Source organism: Spinacia oleracea, chromosome 5 (genome assembly GCF_020520425.1).
Source record: "Spinacia oleracea cultivar Varoflay chromosome 5, BTI_SOV_V1, whole genome shotgun sequence".
NCBI classification, from domain to species: Eukaryota; Viridiplantae; Streptophyta; class Magnoliopsida; order Caryophyllales; family Amaranthaceae; genus Spinacia; species Spinacia oleracea.
In genome coordinates this window covers 68748907-68772291 of record NC_079491.1, presented here as the reverse complement: position 1 = coordinate 68772291, position 23385 = coordinate 68748907, and the positions used below count along the sequence as shown (strand labels likewise).

The window sequence follows — 23385 nt, the reverse complement described above, 5'->3', positions numbered from 1 at the left end:
ATAAAGGTCAGTCAAGTGGTGGTTACAAGAAGAGGTCTACGCTTTGGGATCTCCCATATTGGAGACATTTGGAAGTTAGGCATTGTTTGGATGTAATGCATATTGAGAAGAATGTTTGTGATTCCATTGTTGGGACATTGTTGAATATGCAAGGGAAAACGAAGGATGGGCCTAAAGTTAGAAAAGATATGGCTGCTATGGGTCGCTCCGAGTTGGCACCTCAAGAGAGGGGAAAACGCTGGTACCTTCCCCCAGCTTGCTTCACCTTGTCTAAAAAGGAGAAAGTTAGCTTTTGTGAGTCTTTGCATGGCTTAAAGGTCCCTGCTGGATACTCTTCAAATTTTCGTAGCCTTGTGTCCATGTCTGACTTGAAATTAGTTGGAATGAAATCTCATGATTGTCACGTGTTGATGCAACAATTGTTGCCGGTTGCAATTCGAGGAATATTGCCGCCACCATTGAGGTATACCATTACAATATTGTGTTTCTTTTTTAACACGATTTGTAGCAAGGTGATCAATCCAACAATACTGGATGATTTGCAGGCGGATGTACTTGAGACCATGTGTCGGTTTGAAAAGTATTTTCCGCCATCATTCTTTGACATGATGCCTCATTTGATTATTCATCTTGTTCGTGAAATTAAGCTTTGTGGGCCAGTTTGTATGAGGTACATGTATCCCTTTGAACGAGAGATGGGTACCTTGAAAGATAGAGTGATGAATCCGGCCAAACCTGAAGCTAGTATTGTCAAACGAACCGTTGCTGAGGAAGTTGCCGCATGGGTTGCTCAATATTTGAATAATTTGAAAGAAATTGGAGTACCAAAGTCTCGACATGAAGGGAGACTTGGGGGTCAAGGTACAATCGGCAGGAAAAGGATATCAATCGGTTCAGAAATGATGAGTAAGATTGAGTTGTTTGTGGTGCAAACTGTTAGTGAAGTCCATCCATATGTGGATGAGCACATGGAGTTTCTTAGAGAGCAATATCCTTCAAAAAATGGTCCTCAACTTATAACAGAGCATAATCGTTCGTTCCTCACATGGTTCAAGAGTCGAGTGATGGATCAAATCACCGAAACGCCTGAGGTTGTATCTGACACGTTGAGATGGTTGGCATATGGTCCTAAATGTCAAGTCATCTCTTATGAGGGGTACGACAACAATGGCTATTCTTTTTACACTAAGCGACAAGATGACAAAACGACGATGCAAAATAATGGTGTTACGGCAATGGGCTTGTCTTCGGAATATGCTAGTGCGAGAGATAGAACACTTGTAGATAAGAAGTATTGTTACTATGGAGTAATTGAAGAAATATTAGAGTTGCAATATAAAGAATTTAAGATACCTCTATTCCGGTGCAAGTGGGTTGATATTAGTCGCGGTGTCAAAAGTGATGAACATGGGTACTTGACACTTGTAAACTTTAGTCGAGTCGGGCATCTTGAAGATCCATTCATATTAGCATCACAGGCAAAACAAGTCTTTTATGTTGTTGACCCTGCCGATCGTAGTTGGTCAGTTGTTCTTGAAGGCAAAAGAAGAATACTTGGGGTCGAGGATGTAGATGATGAAGAAGAATATGATGAACAGTTTAATGAGACTCCACCTTCCTCGTGGCATATTCCTCAAACAATTGATGATGTTAACATGAGTCTTACTCGTCGAGATCACGGTGAAGGATTTTATGTTGCAAAAGAGAAAGAGTGAGAGAGGTAAGCCGATTCCATGAACTTGATTTTGTAAATTTTATCGGTTTTGATTTTTAAAAAAGGGAAATTTTGATGGAGTTCCAAGGATTATGAGATTGTCATGACCTTTAAACGTGCATAAATGGATTTCAATGAGTCTTATAACCTTTTTCTAATCATATTAAACTTATAAGTGGTTTAAAAAGAGTCCTTAGGTTCATTTTAGGAAAACCGGGAGCGAAAATGCCATTTTAAGTCTACATATGACCTATAACGACCCAAACGACCTTTAACCGTGCATAAATGGATTTCAATGAGTCTTATAACCTTTTTCTAATCATATTAAACTTATAAATGGTTTAAAAAGAGTCCTTAGGTTCATTTTAGGAAAACCGGGAGCGAAAATGCCATTTTAAGTCTACATATGACCTATAACGACCCAAACGACCTTTAACCGTGCATAAATGGATTTCAATGAGTCTTATAACCTTTTACTAATCATATTAAACATATAAATGGTTTAAAAAGAGTCATTAGGTTCATTTTGGGAAAATCGGGAGCGAAAATGTCATTTTAGGCTTCATTTTCTTTCTTTTTAATTTTATTTTTATGAATTATATTATGAAATAGTTTTGAATTTGCATGAACTCTTGTTTACTTCGTATTGGTTGTTGAATGCAAGTCCCGGATCGGTTTTAATGTGCAGACCAGTTCTGATCTGCACAGACCAGTTCTGGTCTGTGCAGACCAGTTCTGGTCTGTGCAGACCAGTTCTGGTCTGTGCAGACCAGTTCTGGTCTGTGCAGACCAGTTCTGGTCTGTGCAGATCAGTTCTGGTCTGTTCAATTTTGCACATTTTTGGTCTAATTTGTGTGCCGTAGTTGACTGGTTTGCCACTTAATTATTCAGGTCAGAAGTTGTTGAATTGGTTCACCTTGATACTTATTTCATGGAGAATGAAGATATGTATGCCCTTGAGGACCCACATGGACAGGAGCCATCAAATCAAGAGGCAAATCAAGGGAACCAAAAGAAGAAAAGGAAGCCAAGAGGTCCTTCAAAAGGGATCAAAGACATGCCCGGGGTTCCAAGAATAATTGAGTGGGATTGCTTTAACCAACCCATAGGAAAATGGGTAAAAGAATTCAAGACTCACATTGGCGAGATAAGCCGCACAAAAGTCTCTATATTGATTAAAGATTGGGAACACGTTTCGCAAGGAATCAAAGACACATTGTGGGAAGATGTCAAGGTAACCGAAAATGTCATTATTTTAGAATATGCATTCCTCAATTGTCTATACATGTTACTCATTTGCTAAAACCTTTGTATTGATTTTTCTATTTCATTTAGAGAGAGTTTCATATCCAAGATGAGACTAAGAAAGAAGAAGTCTTAAAGAGGTGTGATAAGGCTTGGAGGGGTTTCAAATCGAAATTACATACAGGTTGGATCACAGAGACAAGGAAAATGCCTGCAAATAAAAAGATGCCTTATAACTTGTATGATTTCATAACTAAAGATATGTGGGAGGAATTTGTGAAGTATCGTACATCAGAAGAATATATGGTATAAAAATCATTATCAATTAAAGTTTTGACTATATTAAAGTTCTTTTTTGGTTGTAATTAATAATTTATATTTTTCTCCCAACATTAGGAAATAAGCAAGAAAGCAAGAGCGAGCCAATCTTTCAACATACATCCTCATCATATGGGACAAAAATCGTATGCCGAAAAGTCCATTGAATGGCGTAGCAAAGGGTACCTTCCCTCGGTTTCTTCGTCATCCATTGGTTCCTCTAGTTCTACGGTTGTTTCAAGTTTCTCGGAAAGGACACACTTATGGCTTCTTGGAAGATCAGTAGAAGATGATAAAGGAAATACATACTTGCCTGATGAGCAAACACAAAAGGTCAAAGAAACCATTGTAAGTGTTAATTTTCTCTAACAGTTTTTGGTTTCATTCATTTCATTTTCTAAGGTAAAAAACAAAAGGATGCAGAAGCAATAATTTTCCCTAACACTATTTGGTTTCATGTAGGATGAATGGAAACAAAAAGAAGCGGAAGGGACATTTGTTCCTCATCGGTTTGATGATGCTTTAACTCGTGCACTTAATAAGACTAAGACTAGGAGACCACTTACATTTGGTAGTACAGTAGGCATCAAAGCTGTGTGGGGGACCGGAGAGCGGCGTAGATACCCACCAATTGAAAATGTAGATCTCATGGAAATGGAAGCAAGAGTAACCCAAAGGGTTAGAGAGGAGACAATACAAGAGATGAACTCAAAGATGGATGTCATGGTTAAGGAGAAATTCATCACATTCGCTAAAGAGCTGGGTCTCTCAATACCGAGTCATATGACGGGGGATGTTCGAGTTCCTAGTAGTTGTCAATCTGGGGGTGTTGATCCATTTGCAAACATTCAGGTATATAAGATTATTTGTTTCTTTTAAATAATTAGTTTTAAGAAAGTTGGGAGCGAAAATGCCATTTTAGGCTACATATGACCTATAACGACCTAAACGACCTTTAACCGTGCATAAATGGATTTCAATGAGTCTTATAACCTTTTAGTAATCATATTAAACTTATAAATGGTTTAAAATGAGTCCTTAGGTTCATTTTAGGAAAATCGGGAGCGAAAATGTCATTTTAGGCTACATATGACCTATAACGACCTAAACGACCTTTAACCGTGCATAAATGGATTTCAATGAGTCTTATAACCTTTTAGTAATCATATTAAACTTATAAATGGTTTAAAATGAGTCCTTAGGTTCATTTTAGGAAAATCGGGAGCGAAAATGCCATTTTAGGCTACATATGACCTATAACGACCTAAACGACCTTTAACCGTGCATAAATGGATTTCAATGAGACTTATAACCTTTTAGTAATCATATTAAACTTATAAATGGTTTAAAATGAGTCCTTAGGTTCATTTTAGGAAAATCGGGAGCGAAAATGCCATTTTAGGCTACATATGACCTATAACGACCTAAACGGCCTTTTACCGTGCATAAATGGATTTCAATGAGTCTTATAACCTTTTAGTAATCATATTAAACTTATAAATGGTTTAAAATGAGTCCTTGGGTTCATTTTAGGAAAATCGGGAGCGAAAATGCCATTTTAGGCTACATATGACCTATAACGACCTAAACGACCTTTAACCGTGCATAAATGGATTTCAATGAGTCTTATAACCTTTTAGTAATCATATTAAACTTATAAATGGTTTAAAATGAGTCCTTAGGTTCATTTTAGGAAAATCGGGAACGAAAATGCCATTTTAGGCTACATATGACCTATAACGACCTAAACGACCTTTAACCGTGCATAAATGGATTTCAATGAGTCTTATAACCTTTTAGTAATCATATTAAACTTATAAATGGTTTAAAATGAGTCCTTAGGTTCATTTTAGGAAAATCGGGAGCGAAAATGCCATTTTAGGCTACATATGACCTATAACGACCTAAACGACCTTTAACCGTGCATAAATGGATTTCAATGAGTCTTATAACCTTTTAGTAATCATATTAAACTTATAAATGGTTTAAAATGAGTCCTTAGGTTCATTTTAGGAAAATCGGGAGCGAAAATGCCATTTTAGGCTACATATGACCTATAACGACCTAAACGACCTTTAACCGTGCATAAATGGATTTCAATGAGTCTTATAACCTTTTAGTAATCATATTAAACTTATAAATGGTTTAAAATGAGTCCTTAGGTTCATTTTAGGAAAATCGGGAGCGAAAATGAGTCCTTAGGTTCCTCTCCTTGATTAACTATGTTTACTTGCCTAGCTTTTAACTTATTTCAACTGTTTTTATTTTTTATGTTTACTTGTTTTTTGCATCAATAATAAAACTTATTCCCAGTTACCTGATCTGCACAGACCAACAAAATCCCCTAGAACTGGTCTGCACAGACCAGAACTGGTCTGCAGAGATCAGTTCTGGTCTGTGCAGATCAGTTCTGGTCTGCACAGATCAGAACTGATCTGCACAGACCAGGACTGATCTGCACAGACCAGAACTGATCTGTGCAGACCAGTTCTGGTCTGCACAGACCAGTTCTGGTTTGTGCAGATCAGTTCTGGTCTGCACAGATCAGAATTGATCTGCACAGACCAGAACTGATCTGTGCAGACCAGTTCTGGTCTGTGCAGACCAGTTCTGGTCTGCACAGATCCGAACTGATCTGCACAGACCAGAACTGATCTGCACAGACCAGTTACCTAATCTGTGCAGACCAGAACTGATCTGTGCATACCAGTTCTGGTCTGTGAAGACCAATTCTGGTCTGTGCAGATCAGTTCTGGTCTGTGCAGACCAGTTCTGGTCTGTGCAGACCAGTTCTGGTCTGTGCAGATCAGTTCTGGTCTGTGCAGATCAGTTCTGGTCTGTGCAGATCAGTTCTGATCTGTTCAGTTTTGCATATTTAGGTTATATTGAACTTATAAATGGTTTTGAATGAGTCCTAGCTTAGGTTCAATATTGAACTTATAAATGGTTATAAATGGTTGCGAAAATGGCATTTTTCTAACATGTTGTTTTTTTCAAATAAAGGAACCTACCTCCTGCCGGCTACACTTGTTGATAAACTCAGAGAAAGTCTTTGTTGCCTTTGGTACTATACATCCGGAATTGACTCTTGATCACCATAACAACCTCGTTGCCGATAACGTGAAGGTGAGCGTTGATGAATTTGAGCCCGCGTATAAAGAAGCTTCAGTCCCCGTGCCTTCTCAATTTATAAAGAAACTTGGACAAGCTCTTGGTACTTTCACTCAGTGGCCAACAAATTTGGTTTCGCTTGTGACGAGTCCTGAGGTAACTTATCATTATGCATCAAATTTGACTCGAAAATATTATATCATACACTTATGTTCACTAATATGTATATGGTTATTTGAAATTCATAACTCAGGTAAATGAGCCTGCAAGAAAAGAGCCTAACGAGAAAAGGGCTACAAGCAAAGAGCCTAAAGGGAAAGAGGTAATGGTTGAAAGTCAACGCGAGACAAAAGGGTCCAACACTAAGGCAAACAAACAATTTCTTCCCAAATTTAGCTCGCAAAAATTGGGAGTTCAGTGCAATTGTATGAAAACTATGGTTTCTAAATTAAAAGAAGGGGAGGATGTTAAGTTGCAAGCTAGTAAAAGGGCATTCAATTTTGACAATGACCGTGAACTTATTATCGCCGTTGAAGACATCAATCAACTTCTCTCGGGAGCATGGCTCAATATATCGATATTGCAAGTTCTTATACTGTGAGTTTCCTAAATTAAATTTTCTCTCCTAATTATTATATTTTCAATTGTCTTAACGTTATTGAGCTATGTAGGGCTTTATATGAGTCGTGGGATGAATTTGATCATTCTACCAATGCTTTGGGATTCATGTGCCCGGAGATGATCTCGGAAACCATGTTGTATAGTGATATAAATCGTGTTCTATTATACATGTCGCAATCCATGGCAACACTCAGTTCTAAGTCATTCATCTTATGTCCATACTTCGAAAAGTAAGAACATTTTAAATTTATTTTTCATATTATATTGTTGATTGTTGTTAATATTTTTTTTCTAACGACATAATTTTATTATTTGTACGTAGGAGGCATTGGATTCTTTTAGTTATTTGCTTGGCTAAATCTCAGGTCTACATATTTGATTCTATGCAGAAGAAGAGAAATTTGATGATTAAGAACCAATTGAACCTGTAAGTAAAGTATTTTATGAATTCTTTGCATTTACATGATACAAAAATATAATAAAGTATATAGCTATAAGTCCCCTTTTGTCAAACGTGTAGGGCTTTTCGGACTTACAAGGCACAAAATGGAAAATCTAAAGGAACTAAATTGAATTGGATTGCGGCACAGGTATAATTAGTTTAATACTTACCTAAAGATCAAGTTTTTCAAAATTACTACGTATAATTTCATATAAAATTTACTTGTGTTGTTTTTTTTAATCATGTAGTGTCTTCAACAACCGGGATCACTAGAGTGTGGCTACTACGTCATGCGTTTTATGTACGATATATTTACAAAGCATCGTGATAGTCAAGATCTTACTACGGTATGTGATATACTTTAATAAATTGAAGTAGCTCTAGGCATAACTATTGATTGTTGACCTAATTATTTATATACTTGCATGTGTATTTTTAGGATTATTCAAGAACAAAGCCTTTTTCATTCGAGGAGATTAATGAGGTTAAAGAATTTTGGGCTGATTACTTTTTGACCAATTCCGATGTAAATCTAGCTAGCTAGTTTGTTGTAATATTGGTTTGTTAGGTTCGTTATCAACATGTTGGTTGAACGATATGATATGATGGATTGCCTTTTAATGGGGTTGTAAAACTATATTTGACAGGTGCATGTATTATAATTCCCGATTATTGGGAAGTGTTATATTACAAAGGAGATTATGTCAAAATTTTCAACTATATTCCACTATTTTTTTTATGCATGTATATATAATACTGTGATCCAGATACATGAAATATGAAGTTGTTCAATAAAAAAAATGAAAAAAAAAGAAGAAATAAGGTCATTTGCGTCGCAGTTTAGTAAAACTGCGACACAAATGACCTTATTATTTTGAGTCATTTGCGTCGCAGTTTTACAAAACAGCGACACAAATGACTTTTTTTTTGACATCCTGGATAGTCATTTGCGTCGCAGTTTAGTAAAACAGCGACACAAATGACTTTTTCTGGATGTCAAAAAAAAAGTCATTTGCGTCGCTGTTTAGTAAAACTGCGACGCAAATGACTCAAATTTGCGTCGCACAAAAGTGCGACGCAAATGACTTTTTCATTTGCGTCGCGGCCAGTTGCGTCGCACCAATGTGCGACGCAAATGGGCTTAAATGACCGACGCAAATGACTGTTTTTCCACTAGTGGTTGGCAAGGTAGTTAGTTGGGGAGATCGAATTTTCATTTTTGCAAGACTAGAATCATTAGTGTGGTTCCCTCTTAGTGTGTATTGCTTTACCCCAATGTTAGCCTTATGGTATGCCGATTTGGGTATTTTCATAGTTCGTGATGTTGCATTCATGGAAAATCTTTTAGTCCGTACTTAGGAGTATTTCAAGGAGCGAGTGGCTCGAGAGGACTATGATAGTCGTGACCCAATGTGATCATAAGCCTTGAGGCCATTAATTTTTGCTAATGGTATTGACACCTTAGGTTCACTTTGGGGGTTGTGCGACTATGGGGGAATGATTTTCAGAATGTGACTGTTTCCATTTTGCAAATACTATAATATATTCTTTTTATTGGTGAGAGAGAGTATTGAGGCCGTATATTCTTAGCAAGGGATGACAATTACATATGGGTGCTTATTGATTTAAATGTTAGGAAGGGAGACTCAATATGGTTTAACCTTTTAACTTGCAGAACGACACCAATCATTAGGACCGATTCTTATGGATAAGACAACTAAGACTTAGGATTTAGATTGTACTTTGGCATAGCCTAGTCTAGACTCGGATTTTTTTTTTTATTCGAACATTATTTTTCTTGAAACATCATTTTAACATTATTTTTTTGAATACTTTGCCCATGTGACATTCAAGGTTATTTCAATTAGCGTGCTCGGTTTTGGAGCCGAACATTGCCGTCGTAGGAGGCCTATCAACGACACAAAGAGTTATTTTTTATTTTTTTTTATAAGTCGCTTTTGGAATCGAGTGCTTTTCATACGCCCTCGTAGCAATTTTTTTTCACGAAAAGTTTTTTTTTTTGCTACGTATTTTCTTCACGCGTGGGCACCGAGGCTGCTGTGCCTGACCAAAAGGCCAGGCAGCAACTTCAGCGCCCAGGGTAGGGCGTGAGAAATTTCGGCGTCCAGCCAGGGGCGTTGAAAATGCGTCCCTGGGTGGTTCTCGTTTTCTGTTTGCGTCTAATTTTTGTTTATGCGACTTCGATTTTGCGTGCTTGCCTAATAACGTCCTTTACGCGTTACAGCGTTGTGGGATCCGTTATAGGCCATCCCGAGCGTCGCTTATTTTTGTGGCGATCGTTCGGGTTTCCGGGACACGTATTTTGGTATAACTCTTTGGCCAATTGGTTTATGAATGTTTGGGCAATTTTTAAGGTCGTTGGTTTTTCTAGGATAGTTTGTCACACACAATCATATATTTCGCTACACATAACTAACATTCCATCATGAGGCAATAATAATATGTCATGTAGTTTATGATTGGCTTCTATGGGTAACTATTTGCGCCTGGCCTGGTACCGCTTCTATCGCAGATCCAACACATGCCCCGGTAGAGGTAGTGCCTTCAACAGACGAATTTCGCCCAAGAGGCCAATCACGATGTAAGCCAAGGGGGAATCACTAGTGGAAAAAGGCTTATTTGCATCCCCGCATTTGCCACGCCATTCTGAACATGTGACGCAAATGACAAATTTTAGCATAAAATTTAGTCATTTGCGTCGCAGCTTTGTTAAACTGCGACGCAAATGACTCTAGGATGCCCCCCAGAGTCATTTGCGTCGCAGATTAGTAAAACTGCGACGCAATTAACTCAATCAAGTGCGTCGCAGATTTACTAATCTGCGACGCAAATGACTCTGGGGGGCATCCTAGAGTCATTTGCGTCGCAGTTTAACAAAGCTGCGACGCAAATGTGTTTTGATTTTTTTTTTTTCGAATTCGCGCTCAGCTTAATTGCTTAGGAACATTCTGACTTAGGTTAATATTGCTCGACAAACACTAGCTGCTTCCCTCCCAAACGAAACCAACACCAACACTAGCTGCTTTGTTCTCACCGGCGGCTTCACCCTGTTCACTGTCGTCGTTGCCTTCGCCGCCTTCCGTCGTTGCCGCGCCGTTCCTTTGCTGCTTCACTGCTTCACTGCTTCGCCACTTCACTACTTCACTGATTCCTGCCCTTCTTCCTTTTTAGAGTCGCCGCCCACGGCCAAGGAAGTCATCCACGGCACGGCAGCCGCCCACGCCGCCGCCCACTCAGCCGCCCTTGTTCATTGTCGTCTCTCCTCTCTTAGGTATTGAATTTTAGTTTTGATATTTATTGAATTTTAATTGTGCATTTTAATTTTAATTGTGGACATTATAATTGAATTTTAATTATGCATTATAATTGAATTTTAATGGTTGATATTATTTGTTGAATTTTAATTGGGTACATTTTAGGATTTAGGTTTTGTTGAATTTTAGTTGTAGGTTTTGTTGAATTTTAGTTGAATTTTAATTGGGTACATTTTAGGATTTAGGTTTTGTTGAATTTTAGTTGTTAGGTTTTGTTGAATTAAAAGTTATGAAATGAAGTTTTGGGTATGAAATGAATTTAGGTGATATATGAAATCATGTTTTGGGTTTGCTACAAAATTTTGGATTTATAATGATATGAATAGCCTAGTTTATATTCTAACCTTTGACAAAATTTGGTCTAGTGGTTGAAAATGGATCGGAGTTGGATGTATGGTAGTAAACGATTTTCTACAAGGTTCTTACAAGGGATTCAAGAGTTCATTAAGGTTGCCTTGAAACATCAATCAGAACATGAATCAAGTTTAATTCTGTGTCCTTGTTGTGATTGCAATAATTCAAGGGGGTATCGGGATATTGATGATATTGTTGATCACATAGTTCGTCGCGGTTTTAAGGGTAACTACACGACGTGGACATGGCATGGTGAGAGCATAGATCATGGGGCAAGTTCTAGTATGCCGAGCTCGAGTCAGAATAATCATTGTGATAATGGTGATGATAATGAAATTGAGGATGATATTGGTGTTGAAAGTGAGGAAGAAGAGGAGAAAGATAGGATAGATGATATGATGCATGATGTGGAAGACCATCATTTCGTTGAGCGTCCCCATATGTATGATAGTATAATCAAAGCTTCCGCAACACCATTATATCCTGGTTCTACACAAACTGTACTTGGTGCCGTCATCGAATATTTCAACTTAAAGGTGGAAAACGGTTGGACCAACAAGAGTTTTTCACAGTTTTTGGAGGCCACGTCTGGTAATCTTCCTGAAGGAAACAAACTTCCAAGGTCTAACTATGAGGCCCAGAAGCTTATGTGTCCTTTGGGTATGGTTTATGAGAAGATACACGCGTGTCCAAATGATTGCGTGTTGTATCGAAAGCAGTATGCAAATCTGCATGAGTGTCCAAGATGCGGATTGTCCCGTTACAAGATCGTGGAGAATGATGCAACATCAACTAAGAAGAAACCTTCTCCGGCTAAGGTGCTTTGGTATCTTCCAATTATACCAAGATTTAAGCGCCTTTTCTCAGAAGAGAAAACTGCAAAACTCTTGAGGTGGCATGCCGAGGGGAGGAAGAAAGATGGGTTAATGAGGCATCCTGCTGATTCTCCACAATGGAGGAACATTGATCGAAAGTACAAGGTCTTTAGGGAAGAAGTTCGGAATCTCAGGCTTGGTCTTTGCACGGATGGAATGAACCCATTTGGGACACTTAGTACCCAATATAGCACTTGGCCGGTTCTTCTCACCATATACAATTTGCCTCCTTGGTTATGCATGAAGCGTAGATACATCATGTTGTCGCTCTTAATCTCTGGGCCTAAACAACCCGGAAATGACATAGATGTGTATCTAGAGCCACTCATTGAAGATTTGAAATTGTTGTGGGATGAAGGGGTGTTGATGTTTGATGCATACACCAAAACCAATTTCACTTTACGTGCCATGATTTTTTGTACGATAAATGATTTCCCGGCTTATGGAAATTTGTCAGGGTATTCTGTAAAGGGAAAGAAGGCATGTCCAGTTTGTCATGATGATTTGGTCTCGAGGCGCCTAAAATTTTGTGGGAAAGATGTGTACATGGATTACCGGATGTATCTTCCTGAAGATCATCCATTTCGAAAAGAGAAGGAAGCTTTTAATGGAGAATTGGAGATGAGAGAAGCTCCTGCCCCCTTATGTGCGTGTGAGGTTTATGAACGGGTTAAAGACATTGAGACAGAGTTTGGTAAGCCTTATAAAGGTCAGCCAAGTGGTGGTTACAAGAAGAGGTCTATCTTTTGGGATCTCCCATATTGGAGAGATTTGGAAGTTAGGCATTGTTTGGATGTAATGCATATTGAGAAAAATGTTTGTGATGCCATTGTTGGGACATTGTTGAATATGCAAGGGAAAACGAAGGATGGGCCTAAAGTTAGACAAGATATGGCTGCTATGGGTCGCTCCGAGTTGGCACCTCAAGAAAGGGGAAAACGCTGGTACCTTCCCCCAGCTTGTTTCACCTTGTCTAAAAAGGAGAAAGTTAGCTTTTGTGAGTCTTTGCATGGCTTAAAGGTCCCTGCCGGTTACTCTTCAAATTTTCGTAGACTTGTGTCCATGTCTGACTTGAAATTAGTTGGAATGAAATCTCATGATTGTCACGTGTTGATGCAACAATTGCTGCCGGTTGCAATTCGAGGGATATTGCCGCCACAAGTGAGGTATACCATTACAAGATTGTGTTTCTTTTTCAACACAATTTGTAGCAAGGTGATCAATCCAACAATACTGGATGATTTGCAGGCTGATGTACTTGAGACCATGTGTCGGTTTGAAAAGTATTTTCCGCCATCATTCTTTGACATGATGCCTCATTTGATTATTCATCTTGTTCGTGAAATTAAGCTTTGTGGGCCAGTTTGTATGAGGTACATGTATCCCTTTGAACGGGAAATGGGTACCTTGAAAAATAGAGTGATGAATCCGGCCAAACCTGAAGCTAGTATTGTCCAACGAACCGTCGCGGAGGAAGTTGCTGCATGGGTTTCTCAATATATGGCACGTTTGAAAGAAGTCGGAGTACCAAAGTCTAGACATGATGGGAGACTTGGGGGTCAAGGTACAATTGGCAAGAAAAGGATATCAATCAGTTCTGAAATGATGTGTAAGGTTGAGCTGTTTGTGGTGCAAAGTCTTAGTGAAGTCCATCCATACGTGGCTGAGCACATGAACTTTCTTAGAGAGCAATATCCTTCAAAAAATGGTCCTCAACTGATAAAAGAGCATAATCGTTCATTCCTCACATGGTTCAAGCGTCGAGTGATGGATCAATTTTCCGACACGCCTAATGAGGTATCTGACATGGTGAGATGGTTGGCATATGGTCCTAAATGTCAAGTCATATCTTATGAGGGGTACGACATCAATGGCTATTCTTTTTACACGAAGCGACAAGATGACAAAACGACGATGCAAAATAGTGGTGTTACGGCAATATGTTTGTCTTCAGAGTATGCTAGTGTAAAAGATAGAACACTTGTAGATAAGACGAACTCTTACTATGGAGTCATTGAAGAAATATTAGAGTTGGAATATAAGTATTTTAAGATTCCTCTATTCCGGTGCAAGTGGGTTGATATTAGTCGCGGTGTCAAAAAGGATGAACATGGGTACCTGACACTTGTAAACTTTAGTCGAGTTGGGCATCTTGCAGATCCTTTCATATTAGCATCACAGGCAAAACAAATCTTTTACATGGTTGACCCTGCCGATCGTAGTTGGTCAGTTGTTCTGGAAGGCAAAAGAAGAATACTTGGCGTTGAGGATGTAGATGATGAAGAAGAGTATGATGAGCAGTTTAATGAGATTCCACCTTCCTCCTGGCATATCCCTCAAATGATTGACGATGTTGACATGAGTTATACACGCCGAGATCATGATGAAGGATTTTATGTTGAAAAAGAGAAATAGTGAGATAGGTACTATTTTGGCAACTATTTTTTCACCAAGTTAATTTGTAGATTAGTTAAAAGTTGGGTTCGAAAATGTCATTTTTGCCTAAAAATGTACTATAACGACCCAATTACCCTTAAATGTGGAATAATAGATTAGTACGAGGCTTAGAAAGTTATAACTATGCATATGAGACATGTAATAAGTTTGAAAACATTCCTTAGGTTCTTTGGTTCAAAGCTGGGTTCGAAAATGTCATTTTTGCCTAAATATGTATTATAACGACCCAATTACCCTTAAATGTGGAATAATAGATTATTACGAGGCTTAGAAAGTTATAACTATGCATATGAGACATGTAATAAGTTTGAAAACATTCCTTAGGTTCTTTGGTTCAAAGTTGGGTTCGAAAATGTCATTTTTGCCTAAATATGTATTATAACGACCCAATTACCCTTAAATGTGGAATAATAGATTAGTACGAGGCTTAGAAAGTTATAACTATGCATATGAGACATGTAATAAGTTTGAAAACATTCCTTAGGTTCTTTGGTTCAAAGTTGGGTCCGAAAACGTCATTTTTGCCTAAATATGTACTATAACGACCCAATTACCCTTAAATGTGGAATAATAGATTAGTACGAGGCTTAGAAAGTTATAACTATGCATATGAGACATGTAATAAGTTTGAAAACATTCCTTAGGTTCTTTGGTTCAAAGTTGGGTTCGAAAATGTCATTTTTGCCTAAATATGTACTATAACGACCCAATTACCCTTAAATGTGGAATAATAGATTATTACGAGGCTTAGAAAGTTATAACTATGCATATGAGACATGTAATAAGTTTGAAAACATTCCTTAGGTTCTTTGGTTCAAAGTTGGGTTCGAAAATGTCATTTTTGCCTAAATATGTATTATAACGACCCAATTACCCTTAAATGTGGAATAATAGATTAGTACGAGGCTTAGAAAGTTATAACTATGCATATGAGACATGTAATAAGTTTGAAAACATTCCTTAGGTTCTTTGGTTCAAAGTTGGGTCCGAAAACGTCATTTTTGCCTAAATATGTACTATAACGACCCAATTACCCTTAAATGTGGAATAATAGATTATTACGAGGCTTAGAAAGTTATAACTATGCATATGAGACATGTAATAAGTTTGAAAACATTCCTTAGGTTCTTTGGTTCAAAGTTGGGTTCGAAAATGTCATTTTTGCCTAAATATGTACTATAACGACCCAATTACCCTTAAATGTGGAATAATAGATTAGTACGAGGCTTTAGGATAGTGGTGGTTGTTCAAAGGATGATGGATGGTTACACCTGATACTTCTTTATTCAGGGAATTTCCATACTCCTTGAATTCTTATGCAACTGGTCTCTATATTATGCTCATGGAGCTGGATATTATGTCATCCATGTTTGCACTCCCAAACTACCTCCCAACCCGGAAAAAAAACATCTTATTTGGATTTAAGTGTCTGCTAAGTTCCTGTGTACCATCTAATTGCTGGTTGTTAGTATCTGAAGGTTATTTCAGGAGCTTGGTTGTGCTTTCTTTGTTGCTTAATCTTTAAAGAACAGTCTGTTTTTGGGTGGGTTTGTGGACCAAAATTTTGCATATTCAAATTCATTCCCCAGCATTTGTACAGAACTGATCAGAACTGACCAGTTCTATGCACTGATCTGCACAGCTCAGATCAGAACTGTGCAGATCAGTGCACAGAACTGGTCAGAACTGATCAGTTCTGTGCACTGATCTGCATAGTTCTGATCTGAGCTGTGCAGATCAGTGCACAGAACTGGTCAGCTTTGATCAGTTCTGTGCACTGATCTGCACAGCTCAGATCAGAACTGTGCAGATCAGTGCACAGAACTGGTCAGTTCTGATCAGTTCTGTGCACTGATCTGCACAGTTCTGATCTGAGCTGTGCAGATCAGTGCACATAACTGATCAGCTCTGATCAGTTCTGTGCACTGATCTGCACAGTTCTGATCTGAGCTGTGCAGATCAGTGCACAGAACTGGTCAGCTCTGATCAGTTCTGTGCACTGATCTGCACAGCTCAGATCAGAACTGTGCAGATCAGTGCACAGAACTGATCAGTTCTGACCAGTTCTGTGCACTGATCTGCACAGCTCAGATCAGAACTGTGCAGATCAGTGCACAGAACTGGTCAGCTCTGATCAGTTCTGTGCACTGATCTGCACAGCTCTGATCTGAGCTGTGCAGATCAGTGCACAGAACTGGTCAGCTCTGATCAGTTCTGTGCACTGATCTGCACAGCTCAGATCAGAACTATGCAGATCAGTGCACAGAACTGATCAGAGCTGACCAGTTCTGTGCACTGATCTGCACAGCTCAGATCAGAACTGTGCAGATCAGTGCACAGAACTGGTCAGTTCTTTATTTTTATTTTAAAATCCTGCTTTTGAAGGTATGTAATTTTGATGATTTTCCAATGCAGTAGCGTCAGGCATGGATGAAGATCAACACGCAAATTCAGGTCCTTCTAACAAATCACCAAATCAAGTGCCCCAAAAGCAAAAAAAGAAGCCAAGAGGCCCTACAAAAGGAATAAAATCCATGCCCGGGGTTCCAAGAAAAATTGAATGGGATCACTTGGACCGACCCACAGGGAAATGGGCAACGGATTACAAGAATCACATTGGCGAGATAAGTCGCGCAAAGGTTTCAATATTGATCAGAACCTGGGAAGATGTTTCACAAGGAATAAAAGACACTTTGTGGGAAGACGTCAAGGTAACCGGTTTTATTTTGGAAATTCAGTTGTACATATCTACGTGTCTTTTTCATGTGCTAAAAGACTTTCTTGTTCCTTTTCTTTTTCTTTCATTTAGAGAGAATTTCATATCACAGATGAAACTAAGAAAGAAGTTGTCTTAAAGAGTTGTGATAAGCGTTGGAGGGAATTCAAATCAAGATTGGCGACTGGTTGGATTCGGGGTACAAGGAAAAGGCCAAAAGATGAAAAGATGCCATATGATTTGTATAGTTATATAACTAAGGATATATGGAAGGAATTTGTGAAGATACGTACCTCCGAAGAAGCTGAGGTATAAAAATTATTCTTATTTAAAGTCTTGTTATAATCTAAGTTTTATTTTGTTGTAATAATTTCTTTTACCCCCCTAAAATTAGGAAATAAGTGAGAAAGCAAGACAAAGTCAATCTTTCAACATATATCCTCATCATATGGGACAGAAATCATATGCTGAAATGACAAGTGAATGGCAGAGAAAAGGGTACATTCCCTCAGTTTCTTCGTCATCTGAAGGTTCCTCTGCGTCTACAATTTCTTCAAGTTTGCCGAGTAGGACATGTTTATGGCTTCTTGCAAGATCGAAACCAGATGAGAAAGGAAATCCTTACTTGTCGGATGAGGGCACACAAAAGGTCAAAGAAAATATTGTAAGTTCATTTAACAATTTTGCGTAATGTTGTGATTCCTCTAATTTCATATATGTTCTTAAATATGAAACCAAGTGTTGAACTTTTCTCAAAACCATTTGATTTCATGTAGGATGAATGGAAAAGGAAACAAGATGAAGGGGAATTTGTTCCCAAAAGTGCACGAGATGATGTCTTATCTCGTGCACTTGGTAAGACTAAAGAAGGGAGACCACTAACATTTGGTGGTGGAGTAGGCATCAAAGCTGTGTGGGGGACCGGAGAGCGGCGTAGCTTTCGACGGTATGGAGATGCGGAGATGGAGGAAATGGAAGCAAGAGTGACCAAAAGGGTCAAAGATGAGACAATACAAGAGATGAACTCCAAGATGGATGCCATGGTCATGGAGAAATTTATCACATTTGCTAAAGAACTTGGTGTCCAAATACCAAGCCATATGAGGATAGACGCAAATGTTCATAGTAGTTGTCGTTCCGGGGGTTTAGATCCATTTGCCGACATTACGGTATGATAATTTGTGTTTTTCAAGTACTTTGTTTCTAGTTAATTCTATTGAACTTTTCTAACATGTTACATTGTATTTGCGTTATTGTTCAAAATAAATAATAAGGAACCTGTCCCGTGCCATCTATACCTGAACATAGGCTCGGAGAAAGTCTTTGTTGCCTATGGTACCATATGTCCAGAGTTGCTCCTTGATCACCACAACGACGTCACGTCCGATAACGTGAAAGTGAGCGTTGATGATTTTGAGCCCGCGTACAAAGAAGCTCCCGTCCCCGTGCCTTCTCAATATATTAAGAAACTTGCTCAAGCTCATGGTACCTTCACTCAGTGGCCAAAACATTTGGTGTCGCTTACGAATGAGGAGGTAACTAACATATGCATGATAATTTGAAGTAGAACTATTATACCATGTATGCTCACTAATATGTATATCGTTATTTGAAAATCATACCTCAGGTAAACAAGCCTACAAGTAAAGAGCCTAAAGGGAAAGGGAACAAAGGGAAAGAGATAGTGGTTGGGGGAAGTGGAACAAAAGCGTCCAACACTAAATCAAAAACCTATTTCCTTGAAAATTATAAAGTGCAAAATTTGAGTGGTAAGTGCAATGTGATGAAAACTATGATGTTGGGATTAAAAGAAGGGGAGCACGTTAAGGTACATTGCACTAAAAGGACATTCAATATGGAAAAGGACTTTGAAATTAGTGTCACCGTTGAAGACACCGATCAACTTCTCTCGGGAGCATGGCTCAATATATCAATAATACAAGTTTTTGCTACGTGAGTTACCTAAATTCATATTTTGCCCCTAAATTTGATTTTTATGATTGTCTTAACGTTCTTACACTCTATATTATAGGGCTTTGAGTGAGTTGTGTTTTCACGATGATTGTCACCCCAATAGTATTGGATTCATGTGCCCGGAGATGATCTCGGCCACCATGTTAAAGTCCGATGCAGATCGAATTCTATTGTACATGACGAGGTCCATGAGTGCACTTAGTTCTAAGACATTCATCTTATGTCCATACTACGAAAAGTATGAAAATTACTTTGAACTTCGTTTTTAATTGATTGTTATAAATTTAATTTTTTTTTTCTAACTACATACGTTTATTGTTTGTATGTAGGAGTCACTGGATGCTTTTAGTTCTTTGCTTGTCTAAACGTGAGGTCTACATATTTGATTCTCAACAGAAGAAGAGAAATTTGATGATTAAGGAGCCACTAAACAAGTAAGTAAAGTATGCATATGAAAATGCCATTTTTGCCAAAATTTTTGCCTTAGGTTCTTTAGTTCAAAGTTGGGTTCGAAAACATCATTTTTGCCTAAAAATGACCTAGGACGACCCAATTAGCCTTAAATGTGAAATAATAGATTGTAAAGGGACTTATAAAGTTATAACTATGCATATGAGACGTGTAATAAGTTTGAAAACATTCCTTAGGTTCTTTGGTTCAAAGTTGGGTTCGAAAACATCATTTTTGCCTAAAAATGACCTAGGACGACCCAAATAGCCTTAAATGTGAAATAATAGATTGTAAAGGGCCTTAGAAAGTTATAACTATGCATATGAGACGTGTAATAAGTTTGAAAACATTCCTTAGGTTCTTTGGTTCAAAGTTGGGTTCGAAAACATCATTTTTGGCTAAAAATGACCTAGAACGACCCAATTAGCCTTAAATGTGAAATAATAGATTGTAAAGGGCCTTAGAAAGTTATAACTATGCATATGAGACGTGTAATAAGTTTGAAAACATTCCTTAGGTTCTTTGGTTCAAAGTTGGGTTCGAAAACATCATTTTTGCCTAAAAATGACCTAGGACGACCCAAATAGCCTTAAATGTGAAATAATAGATTGTAAAGGGCCTTAGAAAGTTATAACTATGCATATGAGACGTGTAATAAGTTTGAAAACATTCCTTAGGTTCTTTGGTTCAAAGTTGGGTTCGAAAATATCATTTTTGCCTAAAAATGACCTAGGACGACCCAAATAGCCTTAAATGTGAAATAATAGATTGTAAAGGGCCTTAGAAAGTTATAACTATGCATATGAGACGTGTAATAAGTTTGAAAACATTCCTTACGTTCTTTGGTTCAAAGTTGGGTTCGAAAATATCATTTTTGCCTAAAAATGACCTAGGACGACCCAATTAGCCTTAAATGTGAAATAATAGATTGTAAAGGGCCTTAGAAAGTTATAACTATGCATATGAGACGTGTAATAAGTTTGAAAACATTCCTTAGGTTCTTTGGTTCAAAGTTGGGTTCGAAAACATCATTTTTGCCTAAAAATGACCTAGGACGACCCAATTAGCCTTAAATGTGAAATAATAGATTGTAAAGGGCCTTAGAAAGTTATAACTATGCATATGAGACGTGTAATAAGTTTGAAAACATTCCTTAGGTTCTTTGGTTCAAAGTTGGGTTCGAAAACATCATTTTTGCCTAAAAATGACCTAGGACGACCCAAATAGCCTTGAATGTGAAATAATAGATTGTAAAGGGCCTTAGAAAGTTATAACTATGCATATGAGACGTGTAATAAGTTTGAAAACATTCCTTACGTTCTTTGGTTCAAAGTTGGGTTCGAAAACATCATTTTTACCTAAAAATGACCTAGGACGACCCAAATAGCCTTAAATGTGAAATAATAGATTGTAAAGGGCCTTAGAAAGTTATAACTATGCATATGAGACGTGTAATAAGTTTGAAAACATTCCTTACGTTCTTTGGTTCAAAGTTGGGTTCGAAAATATCATTTTTGCCTAAAAATGACCTAGGACGACCCAAATAGCCTTAAATGTGAAATAATAGATTGTAAAGGGCCTTAGAAAGTTATAACTATGCATATGAGACGTGTAATAAGTTTGAAAACATTCCTTAGGTTCTTTGGTTCAAAGTTGGGTTCGAAAACATCATTTTTGCCTAAAAATGACCTAGGACGACCCAATTAGCCTTAAATGTGAAATACTAGATTGTAAAGGGCCTGAGAAAGTTATAACTATGCATATGAGACGTGTAATAAGTTTGAAAACATTCCTTAGGTTCTTTGGTTCAAAGTTGGGTTCGAAAACATCATTTTTGCCTAAAAATGACCTAGGACGACCCAATTAGCCTTGAATGTGAAATAATAGATTGTAAAGGGCCTTAGAAAGTTATAACTATGCATATGAGACGTGTAATAAGTTTGAAAACATTCCTTAGGTTCTTTGGTTCAAAGTTGGGTTCGAAAACATCATTTTTGCCTAAAAATGACCTAGGACGACCCAAATAGCCTTAAATGTGAAATAATAGATTGTAAAGGGCCTTAGAAAGTTATAACTATGCATATGAGACGTGTAATAAGTTTGAAAACATTCCTTAGGTTCTTTGGTTCAAAGTTGGGTTCGAAAACATCATTTTTGCCTAAAAATGACCTAGGACGACCCAATTAGCCTTAAATGTGAAATAATAGATTGTAAAGGGCCTTAGAAAGTTATAACTATGCATATGAGACGTGTAATAAGTTTGAAAACATTCCTTAGGTTCTTTGGTTCAAAGTTGGGTTCGAAAACATCATTTTTGCCTAAAAATGACCTAGGACGACCCAAATAGCCTTGAATGTGAAATAATAGATTGTAAAGGGCCTTAGAAAGTTATAACTATGCATATGAGACGTGTAATAAGTTTGAAAACATTCCTTAGGTTCTTTGGTTCAAAGTTGGGTTCGAAAACATCATTTTTGCCTAAAAATGACCTAGGACGACCCAAATAGCCTTAAATGTGAAATAATAGATTGTAAAGGGCCTTAGAAAGTTATAACTATGCATATGAGACGTGTAATAAGTTTGAAAACATTCCTTAGGTTCTTTGGTTCAAAGTTGGGTTCGAAAACATCATTTTTGCCTAAAAATGACCTAGAACGACCCAATTAGCCTTAAATGTGACTACTACGTATATAATTGCATTTACATGTGTAAATAAAGTATATAATTGCACTTACATGTAAAATATTCTTTGCATTTACATGTGTAAACAAAGTATATATAATTGCATATTTTATCGAATGTGTAGTGCTTTTCGGAGTTACAAGAGACTAGGTGGACAATCTAAGGGAACTAAATTAACATGGATTCCAGCACAGGTATATATATATATAATTAGTTTATTATTTACCTAAGAAATAAGTTTTTCAAAATTATAACATACAATGTGATAGAAATTTTACTTGTGTTATTTATTTTAATGCATTTAGTGTGCTCAACAACCGGGATCACTAGATTGTGGCTACTACGTCATGCGTTTTATGTACGACATAATAATGAATCATGGTAATAGTCAAGATCTTACTAAGGTATGTTCTCATAAACTACGTACTTTATATAATAAATTGAAGTACACAAAACTATTATATTGATCAATCGTTGATAAATTGAATTATTTACACTTTTTTAGGATTTTTCAAGAACATTGCCCTATTCACCGGAGGAGATTAATGAGGTGAAAGTTTTTGGGCAGATTACTTCATGAACAATGTCGAATTTTTAGCTTAATTTGTAATATGAACTTGATCTCTAGCTAGCTACGTACCTTTGTTGTAATAATTTTATGTTTGTTGTAACATGTTGGTTGATCGATCTATGACGAATTTAATTGCCTTTTATTGGGAACGTTAATTACGTTGTAAACTTTAGTGACAGGTATTAATTATAAATGTATTCCCGGTATTGGGAATGAAGCGTCTAATTTCAAAGACGATCATGTCGGAATTTCCAACTAAAATATTAAAAAACGAATATTTTTTTTAAAAAAATAAGTCATTTGCAACGCACGTTAGCTCAATGTGCGAGGCAAATGACTTAATTTTTTGGCGCTAAAATTGTCATTTGCAACGCACATTTAGCTAATGTGCGTTGCAAATGACTTTTCAGCACCATGCCTAAAAAGTTATTTGCGTCGCACATTTAGCTAATGTGCGACGCAAATAACTTTTCAGGCATGGTGCTGAAAAGTCATTTGCAACGCACATTAGCTAAATGTG

The 23385-nt window shown here is 37.5% G+C and overlaps 2 protein-coding genes across 2 annotated transcripts; both read left to right on the top strand.

The window, feature by feature from the left end:
* The first annotated feature begins 6308 nt into the window (after window positions 1–6308).
* On the top strand, window positions 6309–7605 carry LOC110791935 (uncharacterized). Its single transcript, XM_056829733.1, has 5 exons — window positions 6309–6544; window positions 6642–6985; window positions 7060–7239; window positions 7332–7436; window positions 7530–7605. Exons 2-5 carry the CDS (start codon window positions 6714–6716, stop codon window positions 7603–7605), a joined length of 633 nt encoding a protein of 210 aa, XP_056685711.1. The 5' UTR covers window positions 6309–6544; window positions 6642–6713.
* A 2717-nt stretch (window positions 7606–10322) lies between these two features.
* Window positions 10323–22941, top strand: LOC130460891 (uncharacterized). Its single transcript, XM_056828654.1, has 12 exons — window positions 10323–10743; window positions 16888–17183; window positions 17282–17497; window positions 17583–17852; window positions 17965–18357; window positions 18463–18723; window positions 18816–19141; window positions 19221–19400; window positions 19492–19596; window positions 22419–22488; window positions 22600–22698; window positions 22800–22941. The coding sequence occupies exons 2-12, from the start codon at window positions 16899–16901 to the stop codon at window positions 22872–22874; spliced, it is 2280 nt and encodes a 759-aa protein (XP_056684632.1). The 5' UTR covers window positions 10323–10743; window positions 16888–16898; the 3' UTR covers window positions 22875–22941.
* Window positions 22942–23385: the final 444 nt, after the last annotated feature.